Source organism: Ictalurus punctatus, chromosome 21 (assembly GCF_001660625.3).
Source record: "Ictalurus punctatus breed USDA103 chromosome 21, Coco_2.0, whole genome shotgun sequence".
NCBI classification, from domain to species: domain Eukaryota; kingdom Metazoa; phylum Chordata; class Actinopteri; order Siluriformes; family Ictaluridae; genus Ictalurus; species Ictalurus punctatus.
In genome coordinates this window covers 4,450,074-4,472,626 of record NC_030436.2, presented here as the reverse complement: position 1 = coordinate 4,472,626, position 22,553 = coordinate 4,450,074, and the positions used below count along the sequence as shown (strand labels likewise).

General features: G+C 38.5%; 1 protein-coding gene across 5 annotated transcripts; it reads right to left on the bottom strand.

Annotated features, from left to right (window-relative positions):
* Positions 1 to 1,188: 1,188 nt before the first annotated feature.
* On the bottom strand, positions 1,189 to 20,898 carry gls2b (glutaminase 2b (liver, mitochondrial)). Of its 5 annotated transcripts, none has more exons than XM_017450951.3 (18): positions 20,687 to 20,898; positions 18,964 to 19,063; positions 17,850 to 17,971; positions 16,422 to 16,551; positions 16,261 to 16,340; positions 15,980 to 16,143; positions 14,758 to 14,816; positions 14,291 to 14,323; positions 14,038 to 14,096; positions 13,886 to 13,952; positions 13,751 to 13,801; positions 10,826 to 11,002; positions 10,332 to 10,463; positions 8,887 to 8,979; positions 4,265 to 4,326; positions 4,091 to 4,167; positions 2,497 to 2,560; positions 1,189 to 2,151 (listed from the first exon to the last, which is right to left on the bottom strand). In XM_017450951.3, exons 1-18 carry the CDS (start codon positions 20,896 to 20,898, stop codon positions 2,013 to 2,015), a joined length of 1,821 nt encoding a protein of 606 aa, XP_017306440.1. In that variant the 3' UTR covers positions 1,189 to 2,012. The 5 variants fall into 5 exon arrangements, with proteins under 5 accessions (XP_017306440.1, XP_017306441.1, XP_017306442.1 ...); XM_017450952.3 differs by having other exon boundaries at positions 2,015 to 2,151; positions 4,091 to 4,187; XM_017450953.3 differs by lacking the exons at positions 1,189 to 2,151; positions 2,497 to 2,560; positions 4,091 to 4,167 and having other exon boundaries at positions 4,266 to 4,376.
* Between the last annotated feature and the right edge of the window lie 1,655 nt (positions 20,899 to 22,553).

Here is a 22,553-nt window from a genome sequence, read left to right as displayed (position 1 = left end):
TTACAGATGTCTTTCCCATAGATCTTAATGCAGGAATGTATTTCCTGTTCCTATTGAAACACAGCCAGCTGAGCCATCTTTGCGTCTGAAGCTCCTGCCGTCCCGCCCCAATCATGAAACTTATTTTCAAGTCTCTTAGATCTTTACTTTTTTGACATGTTGATCCAACATCAAGGTTAATTAGGCCTACTCATCATTTATACATGTCCACGTCCAAGGTACAATGTTAACCGCTTAATTGTATCATGCAGTAGTCCAGGCACTCATGTTTCTATGGTCATTTTTTCTCTTTAATTCGTCACCTGTACGTACTATTTAGTATAGTATTAGGGATGCGGATAAACGAATGAAGTCTAGGTAGCATTTTACGTCAGTGTGAATCTACAGTATACAAGCAGCTCAAAATGGCTCAATCCATATGTCTTCCCCTGCACTGTGTTGCTCAGCTGAACAACCGCTCGCTCACAGCCAAACAGCACAGGACACAATGCAAAACTACAGGTGACAGTCGTCTTGATGCGTCAGGCCTTCTACATACTGAGTAACCTATAAGGAAGTTCAGCTGAAGAATTAAAACCTGGTTCTTAATCAATCTATTCCCCCATCCATGACTTGCATACCCATGTATACACTAATCGAGCATTATATTTGTCTTCATGTACATATCATTATCTTCACTTATTTACCTAATGTAGCACGAGAATGTTTTTTTATTAATACTGTAAATCCAGACTGATAAATTCCTATTCATTTACTTCTTAATAAAAGTCTGAAGAAGCTAATTCTAATATAGCGTAACAACAGCATGTACTAGGGCACTAGAGTGACAGTGGGGTTTTTTTAGTGCTATAAGGAATGCAGCACACACACCCGAAACGTGACGCTTGCTTTCAAGATACTGATTAAGCCTAACTGGGAAGAAAATCAGACTATGTCGATGTGACTTCATGGAGCTGCTCTGTTTGTAGGAATATCCATAAAGAGTCGACGTTATGCGTTTAAGCTTCAATCTACACAGAAAAAAATCCTCAGGACATATACTTTACCATTATATCCTTATAATGATTATATCCTATATAATGTTTATATCCTTATATATAATGATATAATCATTATGATTATAATGATTATATCCTTACAAGGATTATATCCTTATATCCGTTTTTAATAAGACGTATTAAGAAAATATTCTCTTAATTGTAGCTAGTAGGTTTATTCTTTTAAAATGTACATTTCATGGGATGTGCAGCACTTAAAGAGGTATACGATAACATGAAGTGGAATAATTATGACAGATTTCCTTACTGCATTATTCACCTAGCATTTGTCTGGGTCAGAGGTATGTTTGCATACATGCTGTTTACAACTAATGAGAGTTGACAACAATCGATTACCATCGATCAAAGCAGTAGCAGTGGATTAAACGCACAATCTGTGACTTCAGTCCAATGGTGTCAATTTTAAATACATATATATATATATATATATATATATATATATATATATATATATATATATATATATAAAAAGAGAAGGTAAGAGATGTGTTACCTTTTCTGATCTGTTACTTGAGAGATGAATGTCTCTACATTTTAATGTCTCGTATATAAAGTACAGTCCCCTCTGAAACTATTGGAACAGCAAGGTTAGTTAAGTTTTTTAAAAAAAGATCAAATTTCGTTCAATGAATCGTAGCCTTGATGCCGTTATTGCAAGTAATGGATATGCGACCAAATATTAAGTGTTTACTTTAATTTACTTCAAGACTTACCTGTTCCTGTACTCCTCACCTAAAAATCGGGTTGGTCTGATACAAAATGTGCTATGTTCTATGCTGTTTAACGCATCTAGATGTAAATACCAGGAAATAGAAGCTGAAATCCTAAACTGTCGTCTCATATCCAATGTCTTTGGTGTATAACACAAAACAAATGAACTGGCCTTGCCGTTCCAATAGTTTTAGAGAGGATTGTGTAATCACAGTTTTTAACACCAGAATCCAAAGCAGTCATTCACTGCCCTGCAACAGAGCCAATTTTTTGGGGGTCTTTTTCTGCGAAAACCTCACAGGCCCGCTGATATTCCTGCAGAATCGTCACAACGTTGTAATGACCGGACTGCAGCGCATCATCAAGAGGAATGTTTCCCCACCTGGACACACAGAAACATGATTATTAGATGATGAATTATTAGGTGGATCCACAAGTAACAGGGATGTTTACATCCTCCTTCCTTTGCAGTAGCTAAATCTCAAATAACTATCAATTAGGGATATAGTGCACTATGTGAGTTATACCCTAAACCCGATGCAGTGGACAAACCAAACTGCTGAACTTTTACCATCACATGAACCGCATTTGCTGCACCGCATTCATCATTCAGAACTCTCTATTGAAATGACTTGAATGTGGTACAGTTAATTTGCAAATGGACATGTACCATAAGAAGTAATAAAGAATGAGGATTTGATCGTTTTTTTTATAAAAACCCTCTGACCTGTCCTTCACAAAAGGGTTCACTTTGCATGTACGTGTTAGAAACCGCACAACTTCCACATGACCTGGAAAAAAACAACAAAAAAAACAGCATAAATATATTTAACAAACTAGTGGTGATTATAGTAATTACTCTTAGCAACATATTTAGAAATGCAGACATACAGTACAATTCCAGTTACGAAAAAGTTGGGACAGTATGGAAAATGCAAAAAAAAAAAAAAAAAAAAAAGAGTCATTTCAATATTCAGTTCAGCCTGTACTACACTGAAAATACTTTCAAATCTGATGACTGCAACATACTCCAAAAAAGTTGGGACAGTTGTCTGTTTACCCCTGTGTAACATCAGCTTTTCTTTTAATAACACTTATTAAGAGTTTGGCCGCTGAGTGAAGACACCGGTTGGTTAAGTTTAGCACGTGGAATTTTCCCCCATTCATCCATTATGCATTTCTTCAGCTGTGCAACTGTACAGGGTCTTCGTTGCCTTAGTTTGCACTTCATAATGTGCCCCACGTTCTCAACTGGAGACAGGTCAGGACTGCAGGCAGGCCATGCTAGCACCCGCACTCTCTGTTTATGCAACCATGCGCTTGTAATCCGGGCAGAATGTGGGTTTTTTGGCGTTGTCCTGCTCTGGATGGCAGCATATGTTGCTCCAAAATGTGTACAGATCTTTCTGTATTAATGCTGCCCTCACAGATGTGCAGATGGGCACTGACACGCCCCCATACCATGACAGACACTGGCTTTTGGACCTGCTGCTGATAACAGCTTGGATGGTCCTTTTCCTCTTTGGTCCGGAGAACACGACGGCTGTTTTGTCCAAACATCTGAAATGTTGATTCGTTGGACCACAAAACACGATTCCACTGTGCTACTGTCCATCTCAGATGAGACCGAGCCCAGAAAAGTCAGCAGAGCTTCTGGACAGTGTTGATGTACGGCTTCTGCTTTGCATAGTAAAGCCTTAATTTGCATCTGTGGATGCAGCGGCGAATGGTGTCGACTGAGAAAGGTTTACCAAAGTATTCCTGAGCCCATGTCAGGATATCCATTAGACACATGATGGTTTTTAAGACAGTGACGTCTGAGAGATCATGCGTTTTAATTATATTGTGCACTGTAGAAGGTGAAATGCCCAAAATCCTACACATTTGTCTTTGGGGAAAGTTGCTCTCAAAGTGTTGGATTATTCGTTGATGCACCTGTTGCCAGATTAGCGAGCCTCGACCCGTCCTTGCTCTTGAAGGACTAGGCCTTTTTGGTGGCTCCTTATATCCTATGATTAGACGATTGCCTCACCTGTTTCACATCACCTTCTTATTTCAATTCGTCACATCGCTATGAGTCCTAAATGCCCCAGTCCCAACCTTTTTTGGGGAACGTGTTGCATGCATTAATTTCAAAATACTATGCAGATGATTAGGTAAAACATCAAATACCTTGTCTTTATACGTATTTTTGTTTAAATACAAGTCAAAGTACATTTACAAATCACTCCTCTTTGGTTTTATTAGCAGTTTCCATACTGTCCCAACTTTTTCGGAATCGGGGTTGTACATTCTTCAGCAGCTATTAGTTATTAATCTACCTTCTGCAGCAGCAACATGAAGAGCTGTACGATGGTCATAGTCCTTCTGGTCCAAGTCCATAGAAGACAGTGCAAACCTGAAAGAAGAGAGATACACCTTTTTTTTTTTTATTCAAAAACATGAAATTGTCACAAGGAATCCAATACAATTCAATTAAATAAGAAGTGAATTACCTCCTGAGGGCTGAAACATCTCCACTATGAGCTGCAAACATCAGGTTCACCACAGACTTGTTCTAAAGGCGGTCGATTAAACACAGAGATGAGAGTTTCAGTTCATTATTTTCTGGAAAACAAATATATAACGCGTGAATGTTTCTGTGAATCTCCAATACAAGCAAATAGATTTGTTACAAATAAAACATCCTTAATGACTGTGTGAAGATTACAAACTACTTACAACTACATTTAATGCAGTGATGTTTATGTCCTGCAGATGAAAACTAAAAACAGACCTTAACCTCAAGTGGTCCTGAGTGAAATGCGACTTTAGGTACAGTATGTGCATTTTTCCAACTCAAGTCACAAAGACTAAACTATGATTATATTATATACACTACTGGTCAAAAGTTTGCACACACTCATTCTTTATCCCCCCCCCACATTTTATAATAATAATAATAATAATAAAGTCATCAAAACTCTGGAGTAATATAAATGGAACTATGGGAATTATGTTGTGATAAAAAAAATTTTTTTAAATTAAAATAATTTATTATTTTAACATCTTCAGAGTAGACTCCCTTTTTGCCTAGAATTTCCGGAAATGTATTCTTGGCATTTTCTCACCCGATTTCTTGAGGAATTTCCCCGAGATGCTTTTTAAACAGTATTAAAGTTCACACCTATGCTGGACACTTATCGGCTGCTTTTCTGAATATTTCGCTCCAAGTCGTCCATTAAAATAATTTTTTTAAAAAAGTAAATAAATTGTTAGTTTTCTAATGAAAGTAACGAATATGTTGGCACGATTATATTTTTGTCTACAACACAGATTTCAAACATTTAAATCATACACCTTCAGATCAAAAGCTTCTTAAGATCATGAGACACATTTCAGTCGAGTGTCCACAAACTTTTGACCAGTCATTTAGATCTGAATTATACTGTATATTAAGTGAAGCTATAGTAAATCTCATGCACTTTACCAAAGACAGTAAAAGCAAGATGATTTAATTGTTGCTGCACAGAAATGTTATAGCACTCTTCAGTGTGTAGAATATAATTTTAAGATCATTTCCACACCTGTAATAATCATATATATATATATATAAAGATTGTTTTAGAAAAACAGTGATTCTGAATATTGCAACGCTATAGACTTGGCTTTTTTCTTAAAAGGCAGCGCACACATAGTATGTAGTTTCAGCAGAGGAGTTCAGTGAGACAGAAAGTAAAGGCAGGCAGCAGGGGGCTGTAACTACCCATACAAAATGCTCCTTTAAGATTCTGTTACAAACAAGCGCTAATACGTATTTATCTAACTAGCAAGTCGTTAATCCTTCTTAAATTCTTTGTTGTCTTTACACCCTCACTGCCTCTCATTTAAGGGAAAATAATGCAGTTTGTTTTCTATGAAACTAGAACTATTGGGCTGACTGTCAAGACCCAGTGTTTCCAAGTAGATCCAATCTTTGTGGGTGATGTATAGTGTGACGATTTAAACTTATATACAAGTGATAACTATCGCGCACACACACATTCACACAGCCATTTACACACTACAGACGATCTGGAAATGCCAGTCTGCCTATAATGCATGTCTTAGGGGGAGGAAACCGGAGTACCTGGAGGAAACCTCCAAAGCATGGGGAGAACATGCAAACTCTGTGCACACAAGGCAGGATTCAAGGCACAGACACACGGAGGCGATCGGAGGGGAATTAGTGCGGTTTTATTTACAATATTTACAAAATAAAAACAGAAAGAGGTAGCGTGAAGGAGAGGAGTGAAGGGAGTGCAGGGTGTGTCAACGGCGGTCTGGTGATCCCTGTGCAGCATCACGGCGGGGTTCCCAAGTGGAAAAAAACATCCACAGGGGAGCAGCGACGTTGGGCAGCCGGGGAGTAGCGGCATTGGGCAGCTGGGGAGCGTTGTCGATCGCGACGGCGGAGTCTTCTGGAAAAAGTCACAAAAGAAACACAGAGTTAGCCAGTTAGAACAAGGAGATCGCTCACCTTGTCGCTCCCGGCAGGCCCTTGTGTGCTGGCTCTCTGGTAGAAAGCCAGAGTTTTCTTCCCCTTTCTCCATACAACATCCTGGTGGGGAGCCCGTTTCAGGAGGTTCATCCCCGGGTCTACTACATGTTCCTGATCTTGGGAAAACGCTCCTTGCTCTGCGCATTCGCCTGAAGCGTTTGTGGTCCTTTGCTCCTCAGCCAGCAGGAAATCAATCTTGGCCTCTGCCACCACACTTCCCGAGGTCCAGGGGGCTTCTTCCCTCAGCCCTAACCCTGGGGAGTTGTTTTTAGAACAGATCTGAGTATCAAAATGAGTGGCAGGGGGACAATCGGAAGAAAGGATAGGGCTAAGGCCAAGACGCATTTATCCAGGGCTGGACATCAGTTCCCCGTGGGCTGTGTGCACAGACTTCTGTGTAAAGGCAACTAGGCCAAGAGCGTCGGTGCCCGCGCTCCGGTCTACCTGGCCGCGGTGCTGGAGTATTTGACCGCTGAGATCCTGGAGTTGGCCGGCAATGCGACTCATGACAACAAGAAGACCCGTATCATTCCCTGCCACTTGCAGCTTGCCGAGCGTAACAACGAGGAGCTGAACAAACTGCTAGGCGGAGTGACTATCGCTCAGGGTGATGTGCTGCCTAATATCCAGGCTGTACTTTTGCCAAAAAGACTGAGCAGGCCGTCAAGACCAAGTAAACTCACCCACTGCCGTGTGTGACAGTACATTTCGGACTCTGTAAGGGTGGGTGCACAGGATGGGTTCTCCACATGGTAGGACCAGACGACCAACAGGTTCAAATCGGCAAGGTGGAGGACTTTGGGGGCAGATGAGGCTTCTTACTCGCCGGCTCTCCCCGCCGAGTTCCAGGTGCCTCCAGGCTCCTTTTCGGGCCTCCTGCTGTTCAGCTGAGTCACCAGAAGTTAAAATTCCATAGCTGCCAGCTGTTACTATCTCTTCGCACAGTCCCGGCCTGAGGATACCCATCCTCACCGTTTTCGGCTGTACCTTGCTGTCATCTGTCTGGGCGTTATTCGGGTGAGCGGGTTGAATAACTCGGTAGGGGCCAGAGAGGGGCGCAGCGGTGGCTCTGGCAAGATCTTCCAGGCATGGAGCTCTTCCTCGATGCTCCACACTGAAGTTGTCTTGCCGTTGGCTCTTGGAGTTTGCTCTCCCATGACGTTCTCATCTCCGTGTCCTTTTTTGGGTGGGGTTAGTGTCTGTGCTCAACACCCGTGTTCTCCACCAGTGTAGCGAAACTCGCAGAGAGAGCACAGACACATAGAGGCGATTGGAGGGGAATTGGTGCAGTTTTATTTACAATATTTACAAAATCAAAATAAAAAGGGGTTGCGTGAAGGAGAGGAGTGAAGGGAATGAAGGGTGCATCAAAGGCAGTCTGGTGATCCCTCTTCCCAGCTGAGATTGTCACGAGCAGAGAGCTGTGCAGCGTCGAGGCGGGGTTCCCAGGTGGGAAAAAACATCCGCAGGGTAGCAGCGACATTGGGCAGCCGGGGAGCGTTGTCTTCCTTGTTGGCGGAGTTTTCTGAAAAAATTTGCAAAAGAATCACAGAGTTAGCCGGTTTAGTACAAGGAGATCGCTCACCTTGACGCTCCCGGCAGGCCCTTTTACCCTCCGCCGCTGCCTCCCGGATGGCAGAGAGATCACAAGCCGTGTGTGATTTTGACCGCCCCACCTTTCAGCCACACAGTTATACGGTCCAAAACACTCGGGGTGCTGAAAGGGAACCGTCCTTTCAGCACCTCAGCGGCAGTCCGAGGATGAGTGTTTTTCTTCTTTTGGGTGCGTACCTTCAGTCCAACATCATGATATCTTCTGATAGGCTGGATAATGTCCTATTCAGAAGTGCGAAAACAGCAGGTGCATTTTATCAGCTCTGGTTAGGGCATCGCAGTCAGTGAGCACCTCCTGACTGACAGAAGGAACTTAATCTATTTGTTGTCATGACAATACAGTCTGTCTGACATGTGTACGATTTCAAAGCAGCTCTGAAAAGGTTGATCTTTCTGTTCTATTGGGGTCAAAATAACCGAGAAATGATTTTTCCGACACGAAATGTTATGTGCTTGGATCCAAGGATGAAGATAAAAATGCATGGGCAAAAAGCATACACTCGAAAAGAGTCCCTGATCTCAACCTAATATAACACTTAAGCCTTAAGACATATGTTTCATAGTCTGTATCTAGCTCTGGACCCTTTGAATCACTCAAGGATTTCTGTGCTCTTATGGCGTCCCTGCTTGGATTTAATTTCCTAAATAATATTCATAATATGTGTATATTACAGAAATAAAAATGATCAAAGAAATGATGTTATCGGCCATTCCCACCATTTATTATTTGCACGCTCGTTTGATAACAGAATCCCCTTTTCTGTCTGTAAAATAGATTATATATATTCAATGTTTTTCAATGAATGGTCAATTTGTGCTGTAAAAATCAAACGATTTAATGGGCTGCATTAATCAGACATCACACATTGTTGAGAGCTTTATGATTCTTTATATCAGACATACAGCACCATCTGCTGGAGAAAAATCCCCATTTAAATGGTGGGATTTTGCAAAACAACAATGTTTTTCAGTATTTGGTCTCACCCTTTCATCACCGGACTGTCGACGTGGATCCTGTTTCTTAACAAAGTGTCTCAGATTGTCGTAATTATGGAAGTTGAAGTGGGACACCAGTTCCTGATTGCAAAGAAATTTTAAAATGTTTATGCAGTATATCGAATCTAGTGCTATATGAAGCCTGGATCTTTAGCAAAAAAAAAAAATAACTGAAAAATATCTATAATAACATTTACAATGATATAATAATAAAAAAATGTGATTTTGACAAAAATTACTTCAATGATTCATTACATGCATTTCAAACTCCAGGTCAGCAGAAGTCAACGTACTGGTAATTGACAAAACATCTTTTATATTTCCAGCTGCACTGCTACAAAGATCAGATCATGATTATATGCATTAAGACACATTCACTGTAAGGAGTGAAGGGCATATCAACACAAATCTACTGATCATTGCAGTACATTCTGAATTGATGTGCCCTACACAGGGAACTTCAAAGGAGGACCAACCATCTGTAGTGTGGTTACAAACTGATGTAAAATCAAAAGTGTTTACATTGAAGGTTCCTCAAAATGCCATATTTGAAGGGAGCAACTAATGTATACTTTGCCCCTGGGCAATTTTAGCACTGAAAACTTAAATTCAAGTGAAAAACAATTCGCACGGCCAGTCGAACATTTCCAAACACCCTATATTTTAGCATTTTTATTTAAGGGATCTCATTTTAAATACTCTAAAACAAAAGGAAGGTTTATTATAAAATGGTTAGTGACCTGAGAAGTGTTGGAAGTCACTATTTTATTGGATTGTTCTAGCATTTTAATCAGGCGCTTGGAGCACCTGATTTATGTTTTAAAGTTAATACTAGCACTGTATGTTATCTTTTATCTATAAGCTAAACGGGTTTATTCTCAGAGTCTGCCTGGCTTTAATAAAGCATGTGTTTAGAGTCCAGTTAGGATCTAAGAACAATCACTTTTATGTTTCCTTATTCAATTACTATTATGTAGGATTTCGTTAAGTCTGGGTCAATAATACTGATTAAACTGTAGAGAATAAACTCCATGGGTTCCAAAAACTTTTGTCTTTAGTGTATTTAGTAATATTAAATTGTAATTAAAATGTGAAAAAATAAATAAATAAATAAATAAATGTGCAAGTAGTAGTACTGTGGTAAATAATCTCCTTGATGTAGATTTGATGTTTTGTTTTGTTTTATAACAAGTTAAAAATCCAGAGCATTTGTATTTGTTTGCCTTTGCTTTGCAAAAAAAAAAAAAAGCAGACTAAAACCACTGCCTTTGTCTTTATAAAATAACATTTAAGCGTGGTCCAAATGAGTCTTAATTTCGACGAGTTCTCATTGTGAAATTTGGAGAGTTCAAATGAAGTAAGGCGGTATTACATTTATTCAGAATTGACCACAGTCCACAGTATATTGAGGAGAAATCAGAGTTTAAACTGACCTGACAGAAGCTGATGCCTCTTACACTGTTTCCCAATCTGTCCACCGGTGGTGACCAGCACATGACCCCCATCACATTAGGCACCACTAAGAGCACAGCTCCAGACACCCCTGACTTAGCAGGCAATCCCACCTGACATAAAAGCACAAAGCTCACTCACTTATATTTTCATTAATTTAAAAAATGAATAAATATAATATCATAGATCTAAACAATAAGGGACGAAACAATAATAGAATAAGCTTTATTTATATAGCACATTTCCTTTCCAATAAACTCTTCTTCAGTAATCCTTCCTCAGGGTGTGTTTATGATCTCTTCCTGCATTCCGAGCCTGCTTTTTACCTTATACTCTTATTGACTTACGCTCTTCCCACATATGGTACTGCGCAATTCAAATCAATTGTAGTCAATAAAATTATCAAAAGGAAAATATAAAATGATAATACATAAATAATTTCCCACGTTGTCATCCAAATCCAGTTGGGACTTACATGAAAGGCGAAGTGCCCAGAGTAGTCATACATGCCGCATGAGTGCATGAGGCTGAGCGTGTTCCTCACAGACTCCGAGCTCAGCACTTGCTCGCCCGTGATGGGACAGATTCCTCCATTGGCCAGTGTGGCCGCCACCACGCTGCCTGACTCACATGTCACCTCGATAGAACACAGCTGAGTGGGGAATAAAACACAGATTGTTGCAACTTACCATCATAAATGTGTTTGTAAACAGAGGTCGAGAGATTGATCGGCACCGATAACCGACTGCTGGTTACCAGCAAAAATCCACACCGAGTGCGGGAGCGGCTGAGAAGGGTCCGCTGTCATTATACAGTACGAGAGCGACCTCTAGAGGCAAAGTAAAAACTATTGCTGTCCGATTTTATTGTGTTATTTGAAGTGTTTTTTTAATTCATTTCGGATGTCTATGTTTAGGTCATTTGGTGTGTTACTTTTTGGTTCAGTTTGGATGTATATCTTTTATTTAATTTGTTTTAAAAAAGTACAGAACATTTTCATAGTACAGCCAGTAGTGTTTATTTTTGTAATAAAGTTCAGCAATATTTTACTTTGAGTGTTGTGTTTTCATTCAGTATCCATTTTAAAAACTATCGGTTGATTAACTGGTTATCGGCAGGCACTGCCCGAATTAATTATCGGTAAAATCCATTATCGGTCGACCTCTAATTGTAAAGTAACCCAACATTTCAATCTTTTACCTCTCCTCCCAAGATAGAAGTGTGTATCAACTAATGTATCAATCAATTTAGATCATTAAACTGTTCCCAGAAAAATAAAGTGTTACACCAAAGACCAAAATCTTTGCATGGCTGCTCTCAGATCCTAATAGGACTGTGAAGTATGCTTTTTTAAATGCAAAACACTTGGACAATGAGTCTACAAATAGGACACAGAGACAGTGCTAGTATCATTTGTAAGATAACATATACATACATACATACATACATATACGCATGTATGTATGTATGTATGTATGTATGTATGTATGTATGTATATATACACACACACACACACATATATACATACATATATACACACACACACACACGTATTATATTATATTATATTATATTATAATATATATATATATATATATATATATATATATATATATATATATATATATATATACACACATATATACATATATACATACACACACACATACACACAGATAGATAGATAGATAGATAGTAGACGCCCTTTTTGCCTAGAATTTCCAGAAATGTATTCTTGGTGTTTTCTCAATCTGATTTCTTGAGGAATTTCCCTGAGATGCTTTTTAAACAGTATTAAATTAATTAAAGGTGTTCCCACCTACGCTGCACACTTACTGGCTGCTTCAGTTGGCTATTTCGCTCCAAGTTTTCTGTTAAAAAAAATATTATTTTGCAAATAAAATGTTAGTTTTTCTAATGAAAGAAACAAATATGCTGGCATGATTATATTTTTGTCTACAACATCAATTTCAAACAGGTTTTTAAGATCTTGAGAAACATTTCAGTCAAGTGTCCACAAACTTTTGACCAGTAATGTATGTAAATAGCTCTCTCTTAATTAGATCGATCAAGATCTGTCCTTTACAAATATATTTAGATCATTTACATTTTTAAAATATATATATTTCTCAGTTTATCTCAGTGTGTTTTTACAAGGATTTTTGTTTCTGTGTATTTAAAATGCTTTCATCTATTCAAAACCTTTTAGCTAATAATAGCCAAATAACAACAGTTTCTTCTTTTGACTTGATCCCTCTAACCTCCAACAGCTCATCCAACAAACTTCCCTTCAATTAAAAAAAGTCACCAAAGGAGAAAGGGCTAAAAGAAATCAAAGTCATGTGAGCTATTTCTGTACCCTTTAAAAGTAATTATAACATTTTATCATAGAACAGCTAGTCATTTACATTCCCTGCAGCCAATTCCATTTTCAGTACTGTGATATTACCTATAAAGACTTTCAGTACACTATTAAACTTTATAGCCCGTGTTGAAAAAAGAGAGATTTTTTTGATCATGTCTTCTTCTTAAAGCCAATTTGTATTGGACAAGTTTTTCATGGAGAGGTGGGGTTAAGACAGCAGGAAGCAGTCTTTTCTTTTGTCTTCTGTTGAAACCAAAACAAAGCCAAGTACTGGCTCAGTTCAACAATAAAAAGAATACAAAAGAATAAAACACAGATAAAAAAAACAAAAACTACATACACTCACCATCCACTTCGATAGGAACACCTGGACACCATCTCATTTATCCCATCAGCCAATAATGTGGCAGCAGCACAATGCATAATATCATGCAGATACAGGGTCAATAGCTTTTAATGTTCACAGCATCAATGTGAACATTACAACACTTTTTCTTCATTCTAATGTCTGACATGAACATTAATTGACGCTCTTGACCTGTATCTGCATGATTTTATGCACAGTGCTGTTTGCGACATGACTAGCTGACTGCATAAATGAGCTGGTGTGCAGGTGTTCCTACAGTTGTGTACAGGTGAGTGTATATGTTATGGGCATGTAACCTACTAACAATCGAGCACAACTTGTGCAGCCACAAGCATTGATAATAAAGGTCAAACAATAACTATGATAACAATGCCTACATTGTGAAGACACTCCCATTTCCTATTCATGTGAATTGATCATAATCATATTGATCCACCCATTGGGGTACAGCTGAACTCCAGCTGGAACCAGAAGTCATTTCCGGGATAGAAAAAAACGTGTGTATGTAAATATGGCAAAATCACAATAATTATTAGAAGTCTAGATACACCTTTAAACATTGAAGTCTTTATTAAGATTATTCTCTACTCTTCCAATCACGCTGGATGATTTTACACCGATTACAAATGAACTGAACATTTCATATACAATTTTCTGTTATGCTCACCTGGAAGTAGAAGTCTAGAGCGTCAATCATATCTACCCCAGGAGGAAAACACTGCAAACAAACACAAACAGGTAACCGATATTTGTTTTGTTGAGTGGTCTAAACAAATGTTCGAAAGGCAATTACAGAACAAACCTTTTTCTCTTTCAGGTAGTAGCCTATTGCAAAGTTTCTGTCTCCAGTCTCCTTTTCTGACTGAAACCTGTAAACAGAAATCGCTTTACACAAAATCAATGCCGAGAGCATAAAGCCAGTTAAAGGCAGCAATATAAACGTTAAGGACTCACGTGGCATTACTGAAGCCTACATATTCCTTGCCTGCCATTTTCTTCACAAAGTCCATCATCTGGTGGCGAAGAAAAAGTTTTTTTTAGTGCATTTTGTATTTGTTTATGATAACGCACTGCTGTTCAAATGAGTTTGAGAACACTACATCTTTTTTAAAAATTTGAATGTGATTTTAAACAGATGCATCGGTTTATTTGTATTGAAACATTTGAAAGTTCTTTTTCAGCCACGATTTAGTGCTGACTTACTTACATAGTCAAATTTCTCTGCTTTGTTGGCCCCAGGCTGAAGAGAAGAAAAAAAAAAACATTTAACACTCTCAAACAGGACAGTATACAGGATAACTTAATACACAGCTTTAAAACAAAATCATATTTGAATATGAGACAGTTAAAAGTTGAATCCTGTCAGATCTGTAATCAACCTGGCTGAGTTACTGCATTATCCCCATTCATACTGATACATATCTCTCATGTACTCATATTCTACTGAAGATAGCATGACAGGAACACTCGATGGCATGTTTTGGACTTTTTTTTTTTAAACTGGCCTCGACATATTATCAAAGTCTCCCCTTTAATTGGTTGCACAGATCCCCATATACTAACACCCAGCCAGGTTCAGGTTATCAGTCCCGTGTCATCTTCGATTCTGAGGTCAGTGACTCGGCAGTGTGACGTACACTAGCAGCAATCAAAGCATGATTTATGTGTGTTTACCTTGATAAGAGAGCTGATGACGATTGCCCCTGCATTCACCATGGGATTGTGAGGTTTATCTGAGAAAACAAAACAACCACATGCTAATACAGATACCAAACTCCCTTAACCTCGATCTGCACCCCGGAAGCCCTGCAATTCTTTTTGTTTATGAGATGGCGGTCGGGGTGTATTTAGAAATAAATCAGTCACGTCAATAAAAATTGGAGGAACTGTTTACACTGGTATGTACTTACACCACCGGTCAAAGGTTCAGACACGCTCATTCTTTCTCCACATTTCACAATAATAATAATAATAATAATAATAATAATAATAAAGTCATAAAACCCTGGAGTGACACAAAAGGAACAATGGGACTTATGTTGTGTCCAAAATAAATCAAAAATAATTTCATATTTTAGCATCTTCTAAGTAGACGCCCTTTTTGGCTAGAATTTCCAGAAATGTATTCTTGGTATTTTTTACCTGATTTCTTGAGGAATTTCCCTTAGATGATTTTTTTAAACAGTATTAAAGGAGCCCGCACCTACGCTGGACACTTATCGGCTGCTTTTTGGAATATTTCAGTCGACCGTTTAATAAAAGATTTTTGTGAATAAAATGTTCGCTTTCTAATGAAAGAAATGAATATGTTGGCACGATTATATTTTTGTCTACGACACTGATTTCAAACATTTAATCACACACCTTCAGATCAAAAGATTTTTAACATCATGACAAACATTTCAGTCAAGTGTTTCCAAACTTTTGACCGGTAATGTGTGTAAATAGCTCTTTCTAAATGTTTTTCTACTGTATCTGTAACAAGAGCAAACAACGCTCATCCCAAGGCCACTATGAAGGACAGCGGAGTGTTCAAGGGCTCCCCAAACACTGCTCAGGCATTCTGCCCAAAATCAGAAACGGCTTGCTTGAGAAAAATCCTGAATCAAATTCTTCCTAGCTACTTTCCCAGGTGAAGGGTCACTAGAAGAGAAATTACACTTCTTCAGTCTGACTTTGTTTTAGTTAGCAATGAAGAATATTAGTAGTGTAGTGCTAGTGATTATGCAACATATTATTTACCCAAAAATACTAATGCACCCAGCAAGTGAAAGGCAATTAGCATGATCCGTCTACAGAATGCTTTAATGATTACATTTATTAGTAATGTTAACATTCCTTGTGGAGGAATATTTTGTCATTATTAAAACAGAAGTAGAACTGATCTCATGCCCACCGTCATCATCAAGGTAAAGCATGTTGAACTTTAGCCCACTGGGCTCTTTCCCTACAAAATGGTGGACGTGTTCAGTTCCGTGCTCGTGTACAGCAATGGCGTATTCCAGTGGCTTCACACACGACTGCAGACAAAATGGCACCTTGGTGTCACCTGTTGAGTGCCTTTTAAAGAGATAGAATTCACAATTCGTAACAAAATTACTGATGTGTAATATGTGTCATGCAGCAGTGCTGGCTCCATGCATACATTTCGTGCAATAAGGAATTTTTTCTTTTTACCTCTGACCGTCCACTGTGCACAGTGAGATCCCCCAAAGACTGGGACTGAACTTGGCAAGATGTGGAATGTAGTCTGCCACCTGACACACAAAAACATTTCAATTTCAATTTCAGTGAACCATTCAGAAATCCAGGATTTGATGAAGAATATAAATACTCACTTGACCTTCGTGTTGCTGTTTAGCTCTGTTATAGATCTGATTTATGACACCAACAAATGCCTCAAACTCTGGAATTATAAATTTCTTTCGGAACGCTTGGGAGAGCAGGACAATGTTTCCACCGACACACCTGATAGATAGACAAAAGCCTGAGTTATCTCATCATTCTCATATTCAAGTTAAGAACTATGGTTAGATATAATGATTAGAATATCCAGAGAATAAATAGATAGAATGGATAGACTAGGAAAGTCTAGATTGGCTGGGCGGCAGTCCTCCAGACAGATGTTTGAGATGTTCTTCACGTCACCAAAAACAGCTGAACTAGACATTCATCTCTATTCCCAATCTTCGTGTTTGTTTAAACAGTGATGTGCTTGTGAATAAGAACAACTAACCAATCAGTCGTCAAACAAACAACAACTTTATTCCAAGTTATTTAAACTAATTGGAGTTCTACTGTTAGTAGCAAATTTCTTTCTGTTAACTAATCAAAACTATATTATATATATATTAAATATATATTACCGGTCAAACGTTTAGACACACTCATTCCACATTTTATAATAATAATAAAGTCATCAAAACTCTGGAGTTACAAAGATGGAACTATGGGAATTATGTTGTGAAAAAAAATCCAAAATAAATCTAAATAATTTAGTATTTTAGCATCTTCAGAGTAGACGCCCTTTCTGCCTAGAATTTCCAGAAATGTATTCTTGGCGATTCCTCACCCGATTTCTTGAGGAATTTCCCCGAGATGCTTTTTAAACAGTATTAAAGGAGTTCCCACCTACGCTGGACACTTATGGGCTGCTTTTCGGAATATTTCACGCCGAGTCATCCATTTAAAAAAACTTTTTTTTTTTGTAAATAAAATGTTAGTTTTTTAAGGAAAGAATTTAATATGTTGGCATGATTACATTTTTGTCTACAACACAGATTTCAAACATTTAATCACACACTATCAGAGCCAAAGATTTTTAAGATCATGAGAAACATTTCAGTCGAGTGTCTCCAATCTTTTGACTGGTAGAGTATAAATGTAATCAATAACAGTCAAGCAACAGTCGGTTATCAGGAGTGTCTAAAACTATAATTCAGAACTTTTACCTGCACAAACCAATAGATTTTTTTTAATGTAAGCTCCATACTGCACTGGGGATGCAGGGGAGCATGGAGCCTATTGCAGGACACAATCACACACATTCACACACTGCAGAAAATTCTGGAAATGCCAATCGCCATACAGTGCATGTCTTTGGTGTGGGGATTGTTAGTTTGGATTAGTTTGTGCATGTGTAAGTGTGTGTGTGTGTGTGTGTGTCCGTCTTGTATATAGTACTGTATAGTACTGTATCATGCTGTGAGATATTGCTACATTTTTCTGAGTAAGTTCAGAAAAAGTATTCGGAGTAATGCACACACCTTCGAAACAGTTTGTGATCCATCATGACATCACCGTTGGATTCTCGGACAGTTTGCCGCAGTTTGTCCATACAGTCCCGCAGACGGGGGTCGGATGTCAGCAGACCTGTTCTTTTAACAGCCTGAAGAACAGGAGAAAGAGGGTTAGCACAACTATGCTAGCACAACACAGACCAGTTTATGATACAACAGGTTTATAGTCTACAACAGGTTTATCAACTACTGTGATTTAGTCTAGAATGAATAACTACAGTAGCGTATAGTGTTGACTAAACAAGCCATATCTGTGAGGCTCTACTCCATCCACTAAAAGGAAAGAGACCAACATAGGACCACCAGTATTTCATTAAAATAAATAAATAATAAATAAATAAATTGCACCTAAATGAAAGGGGGGGTGGGGGAGACATAAATCTGGGTACCATAAATGTAATGGAAAGAAGGAGAGGGAAGCCAGGATCCCAGTCTATCAAGACCTTCTTCAACAAGACAGGTTAGTGCACTTTAGGGATGTCAATGTGATGGGATGCCTTGCCGTTCAAAAATGAAGACATTCAGTAATTTAAGTGGTTTTATTTGACTGCATTTCTTTTCAATTTCTGAATGTTTACTCCAGCTGTTAGACACCAGTCTGATTGCAAAGACTCTTCACTATCTTGCTGGTCCTTTTAAAATTTTCTTTTCTTTTCTTTTTATTTTTATTTTTATTACTTTGTCTTTATGTTGTCTGTTTGGTTATTTTGTACGAAATCCCTATTAGGTTACATGGCACCGTAGATGTGGGCCTCCCTGCCCATATCTTATACCATATATGATATGGGTGAAGGGCGATGGGGGCCCACATCAGTATTTTTTCAGGGGGCCCAGAACTCCCGAGTTACAGCCCTGATGAAAGGCATACCTGATAATTTTGCCAATTAATGTATAGGTATTTCTAGGTGTCTAATAAAATGGCATCCAAGCACATAATGAAAAACCGAACAAGTTCAAGCATTGTATGTATTATTTACAACTCATAAAAGTTTAAACCCTGCAAATTTCACCATCTCTTGTGTGTTCAAACTTTGCCTTTTAAAGCTGACAGATGACAGTGTGTAGTTAATTATTGACTCACATTGATGAAATGAGAGATGGGGATCCGGTCCTGCCCATCAGTTATGGTGTGGAACAGCAAATCCTCCAGTCCTGAAAAGAGACCTTCACCTGCTCTACCTCTGAGTAAACATAGAGAGCACATTAACGGCCAAGAAATACGGTGTTTTGGTATCTGACATTTGCTTCTTTAGTTTTACACAGGAGCTACAGGCCTAACGTAGCTAACTAATAAGATGTGTTATTCTTTGTAATCGTATTTATATATAAACAATACTGTAATCAATAGTCCATATTTACAAATGTGGGAATGTATGTGAGGCGGTCAGCAAAACCCACTTGGATGACATTATGACCAAATTCTGGAAAACCGGCAAAAAAATGAAGCAAAAACATTGGTTGACCAAAATTTTATTTTTCCAACAGTAACATAATTTGACATCTGTACTTTAGAAACTATCTGGCTTTCTTCCTGCAAAATTCATGTTGTGTAAGAAGTCCATCCATCCATCCATCCATCTTCTGTTCTGCTTATCCTACACAGGGTTGCGGGAATCTGGAGCCAATCCCAGGGGACTTGTGGCACAAGATGGGGGACACCTTGGACAGGATGCTAGCCCATAACAGGGTACACACACACACGTGCGCACACACACACACACACACATACACACACACACACCGGACAATTTAGTGATGCCGATCAGCCTACAACATATGTTTTTGGACTGGAGAGGAAACCGGACTACCCGGAGGAAACTCCCAAATCAGAGGGAGAACATGCAAGCTCTGCGGGAGGAGGCGGGATTCAAATAACCGAAACCTGGAGGTACGGGTCAAATGTGCTAACCACTAAGGGTAACAAATACAGGGGTAAAAACAGTCAGTATGCATGAAGACTTTTTAACTGGTGTGACATTTTCTCATGCAACGAGTGTGACAATTAAGTTTTTGGATAGTTACATCAATCCATCCATCCATCCATCCATCCATCCATCAATTTTCTATACCGGTTATCCTACAGGGACATGGGGAACCTGGAGCCTATCCCGGGGAGCATCGGGCACAAGGCGGGGGACACTCTGGACAGGGTGCCAATCCATCACAGGGCACACTCACATAATTATATATATATATATATATTCATGACCTAATTTAAATTAATTACAAGACATTTAACCAACAACAATGATGAAGGCAATGATGAAGCTCACGTTTAAATGCTGTGAGTGACTTTCACCTCAGGTGATGAGACAGAGACTGATGTGAAAGTTTCTAATAACCAAAGTATATCTCATTCCCCACTGTGAATTAATAAATAAAATAAAATAATAAATAAATAGTCAGTACCATAAATAGATAAGGTATGCATGTAGAGGTGGTGTGTGTTTCAGTGGAGTTGGAATGAAACCATAAATAAGATTTTCTGTCTTTTCACTTTTGGGGTTAACTAAGCTTTAAAAATCTTTATTTTGGGTTGAAAAAGGCACAAAAGTGAAACATATTTCAGTTCAGGAAAAACTTGTAGCCTGGTTTTCGGAACTATACACAGCAGAAAATTTCAGAAAGGGACTTTGTGAAGGGTTTTCCCAGGCCACCACATATATTTCTGTTGAAGGTTAAATAGAGGTTCAAATAAAACTGTGAATATTAATATATTAATATTAAAACATTGTAAGCATCACGAATTATACAGTAATATGGCTATTGAACTACATGTTGTTTTGTGTAATGTCTTAACTTACCCCTCTGTTAATGGGTGTTCAGTATGTTCAGTAGTTGCTTTGCTGAGGTAAAGCTGTGAGGAACCGTTACTGAAACACCTCCTCTGTCGCGAGACTCGTCGCGCGCTCTCGCAGTACAAGCCCAGTGCGCCATTTTTAGCACCATTTTCCACAAGAAACTCCGCCATTCCGACATTAATCCTCCCAAATGTCCTCAAACAGTACATCATCATCCACTTCCAGACAGGCGAAGCTTAAACACAGAGTTCGTCGACAGTCTCTGTACTTTCCAGAAGGGGCACGTGCGGAAGACTAGTGCGCACGTGTGGCACTCAACTGCAGCTATGTTTATATGCACCAGCTGTATACAGTTGCTATTTATAGTCCAGTTTTACACCCTGTTCATTACAACCTGACCCAGCTCTAGTGAGTAACAGTCATGTATGTTTATCCACAAAGTTGCAGGGTTATTACGTGTGCAGATCAATTCTGTTTGAATAGTCGGTTCAGTATCGACCTGGACCGTGAAGCAGTGCTGGCCCACCTTTTCTAATTTCATTACAAACTATATTACTGAGAACAACTTGTGTAAAGTAGACTCTTTGAAATGTTTCCATGAATTTTAGAGTTTCTTAGCACAACCCCAATTCCAAAAAAGTTGGGACGCTGTGTGAAATATAAATAAGTGTATATAAAAACAGAATGCAGTGATTTGCAAGTCTCATGAACCCATATGTTATTCACAGTAGAACATAGAAAACATATCAAATGTTTAAACTGAGGAAATGTACAATTTTAAGGAAACAATAAGGTCATTTTTAATTTGATGGCCGCAACGTCTCAAAAAAGTTGGGTGCAACAAAAGGCTGGAAAAGTAAGTGTTACTAAAAAGAAACAGCTAGAGGAACTTTTTGCAACTAATTAAGTTAATTGGCAACAGGTCAGTAACATGATTGGGTATGAAAAGAGTATCTTAGAGAGGCAGACTCTGAGAAATATTTGCAATGTCCCCTTTTTTGCTTTGATGGCAGTGTGCACTCGAGCTGGCATGGACTCGCAAGTTAGTGCAAAACTTCATGATTTGTTTTTATATCAAATCCATTGGAGTGTCATCTGAACACAAGCTTCAAAAGAAGAGATAAGGCACAAGGAAAATTTTACCTTTAGTACAATGTAGTCAACATGGTCACTATCACACATTTGAATACATTTAAACAGGGACTTAGAAATAGTGCATATTAAATATTTACAGTACTTATTTCAATATTCTGACACTTTCTGTTTATTTACCCACTGAATGTCAGTGGTTTCTTTCAAGTACACGTACCATACAGGTGACTTTTGATGGTTGTAATTATGTGGCGCTGGTACAGTTCTGGTCAGGTGCGGTAGTTTTTAATCCTTTACACTTTTTCCGTTTTATTTTTTATTACTTACTAACATAATTGTTTAATTCTTCTAGTGGTTATTTTTTATCAGGAAATTCAAGAGTAGAAATTTGGGGGTGCAGGTTACACGCTTATATGCTTTCTCTCCCCATGTCCATGTGGTTTTCTTCAGGTTCTCCAGTTTTATACAAATTTGTTTTATATGAACATGTTTTTGGGAAGTGGGAGGATTTTGAAACATTTAAGCCCCATCCCTCAACTATTAGCAGTTTCAGTTAAAACCCTTACCTTGCAATCGTGTGCTAAAGAATTATGTGATTACCAGTGTTTTAAGATCTGCCATGTAGTTCTGTCTGTTTTTATAGATCGCAGTGTGTCATACAGTGTGGGGAAAACCACACGGAAATCTGTTTGATATAACTAACAACTTGACATAGTATGAGGTGAATGTCTAATGACTTATGCCCCATGACATTAACCTGATAGTTCTGGTACAAAAC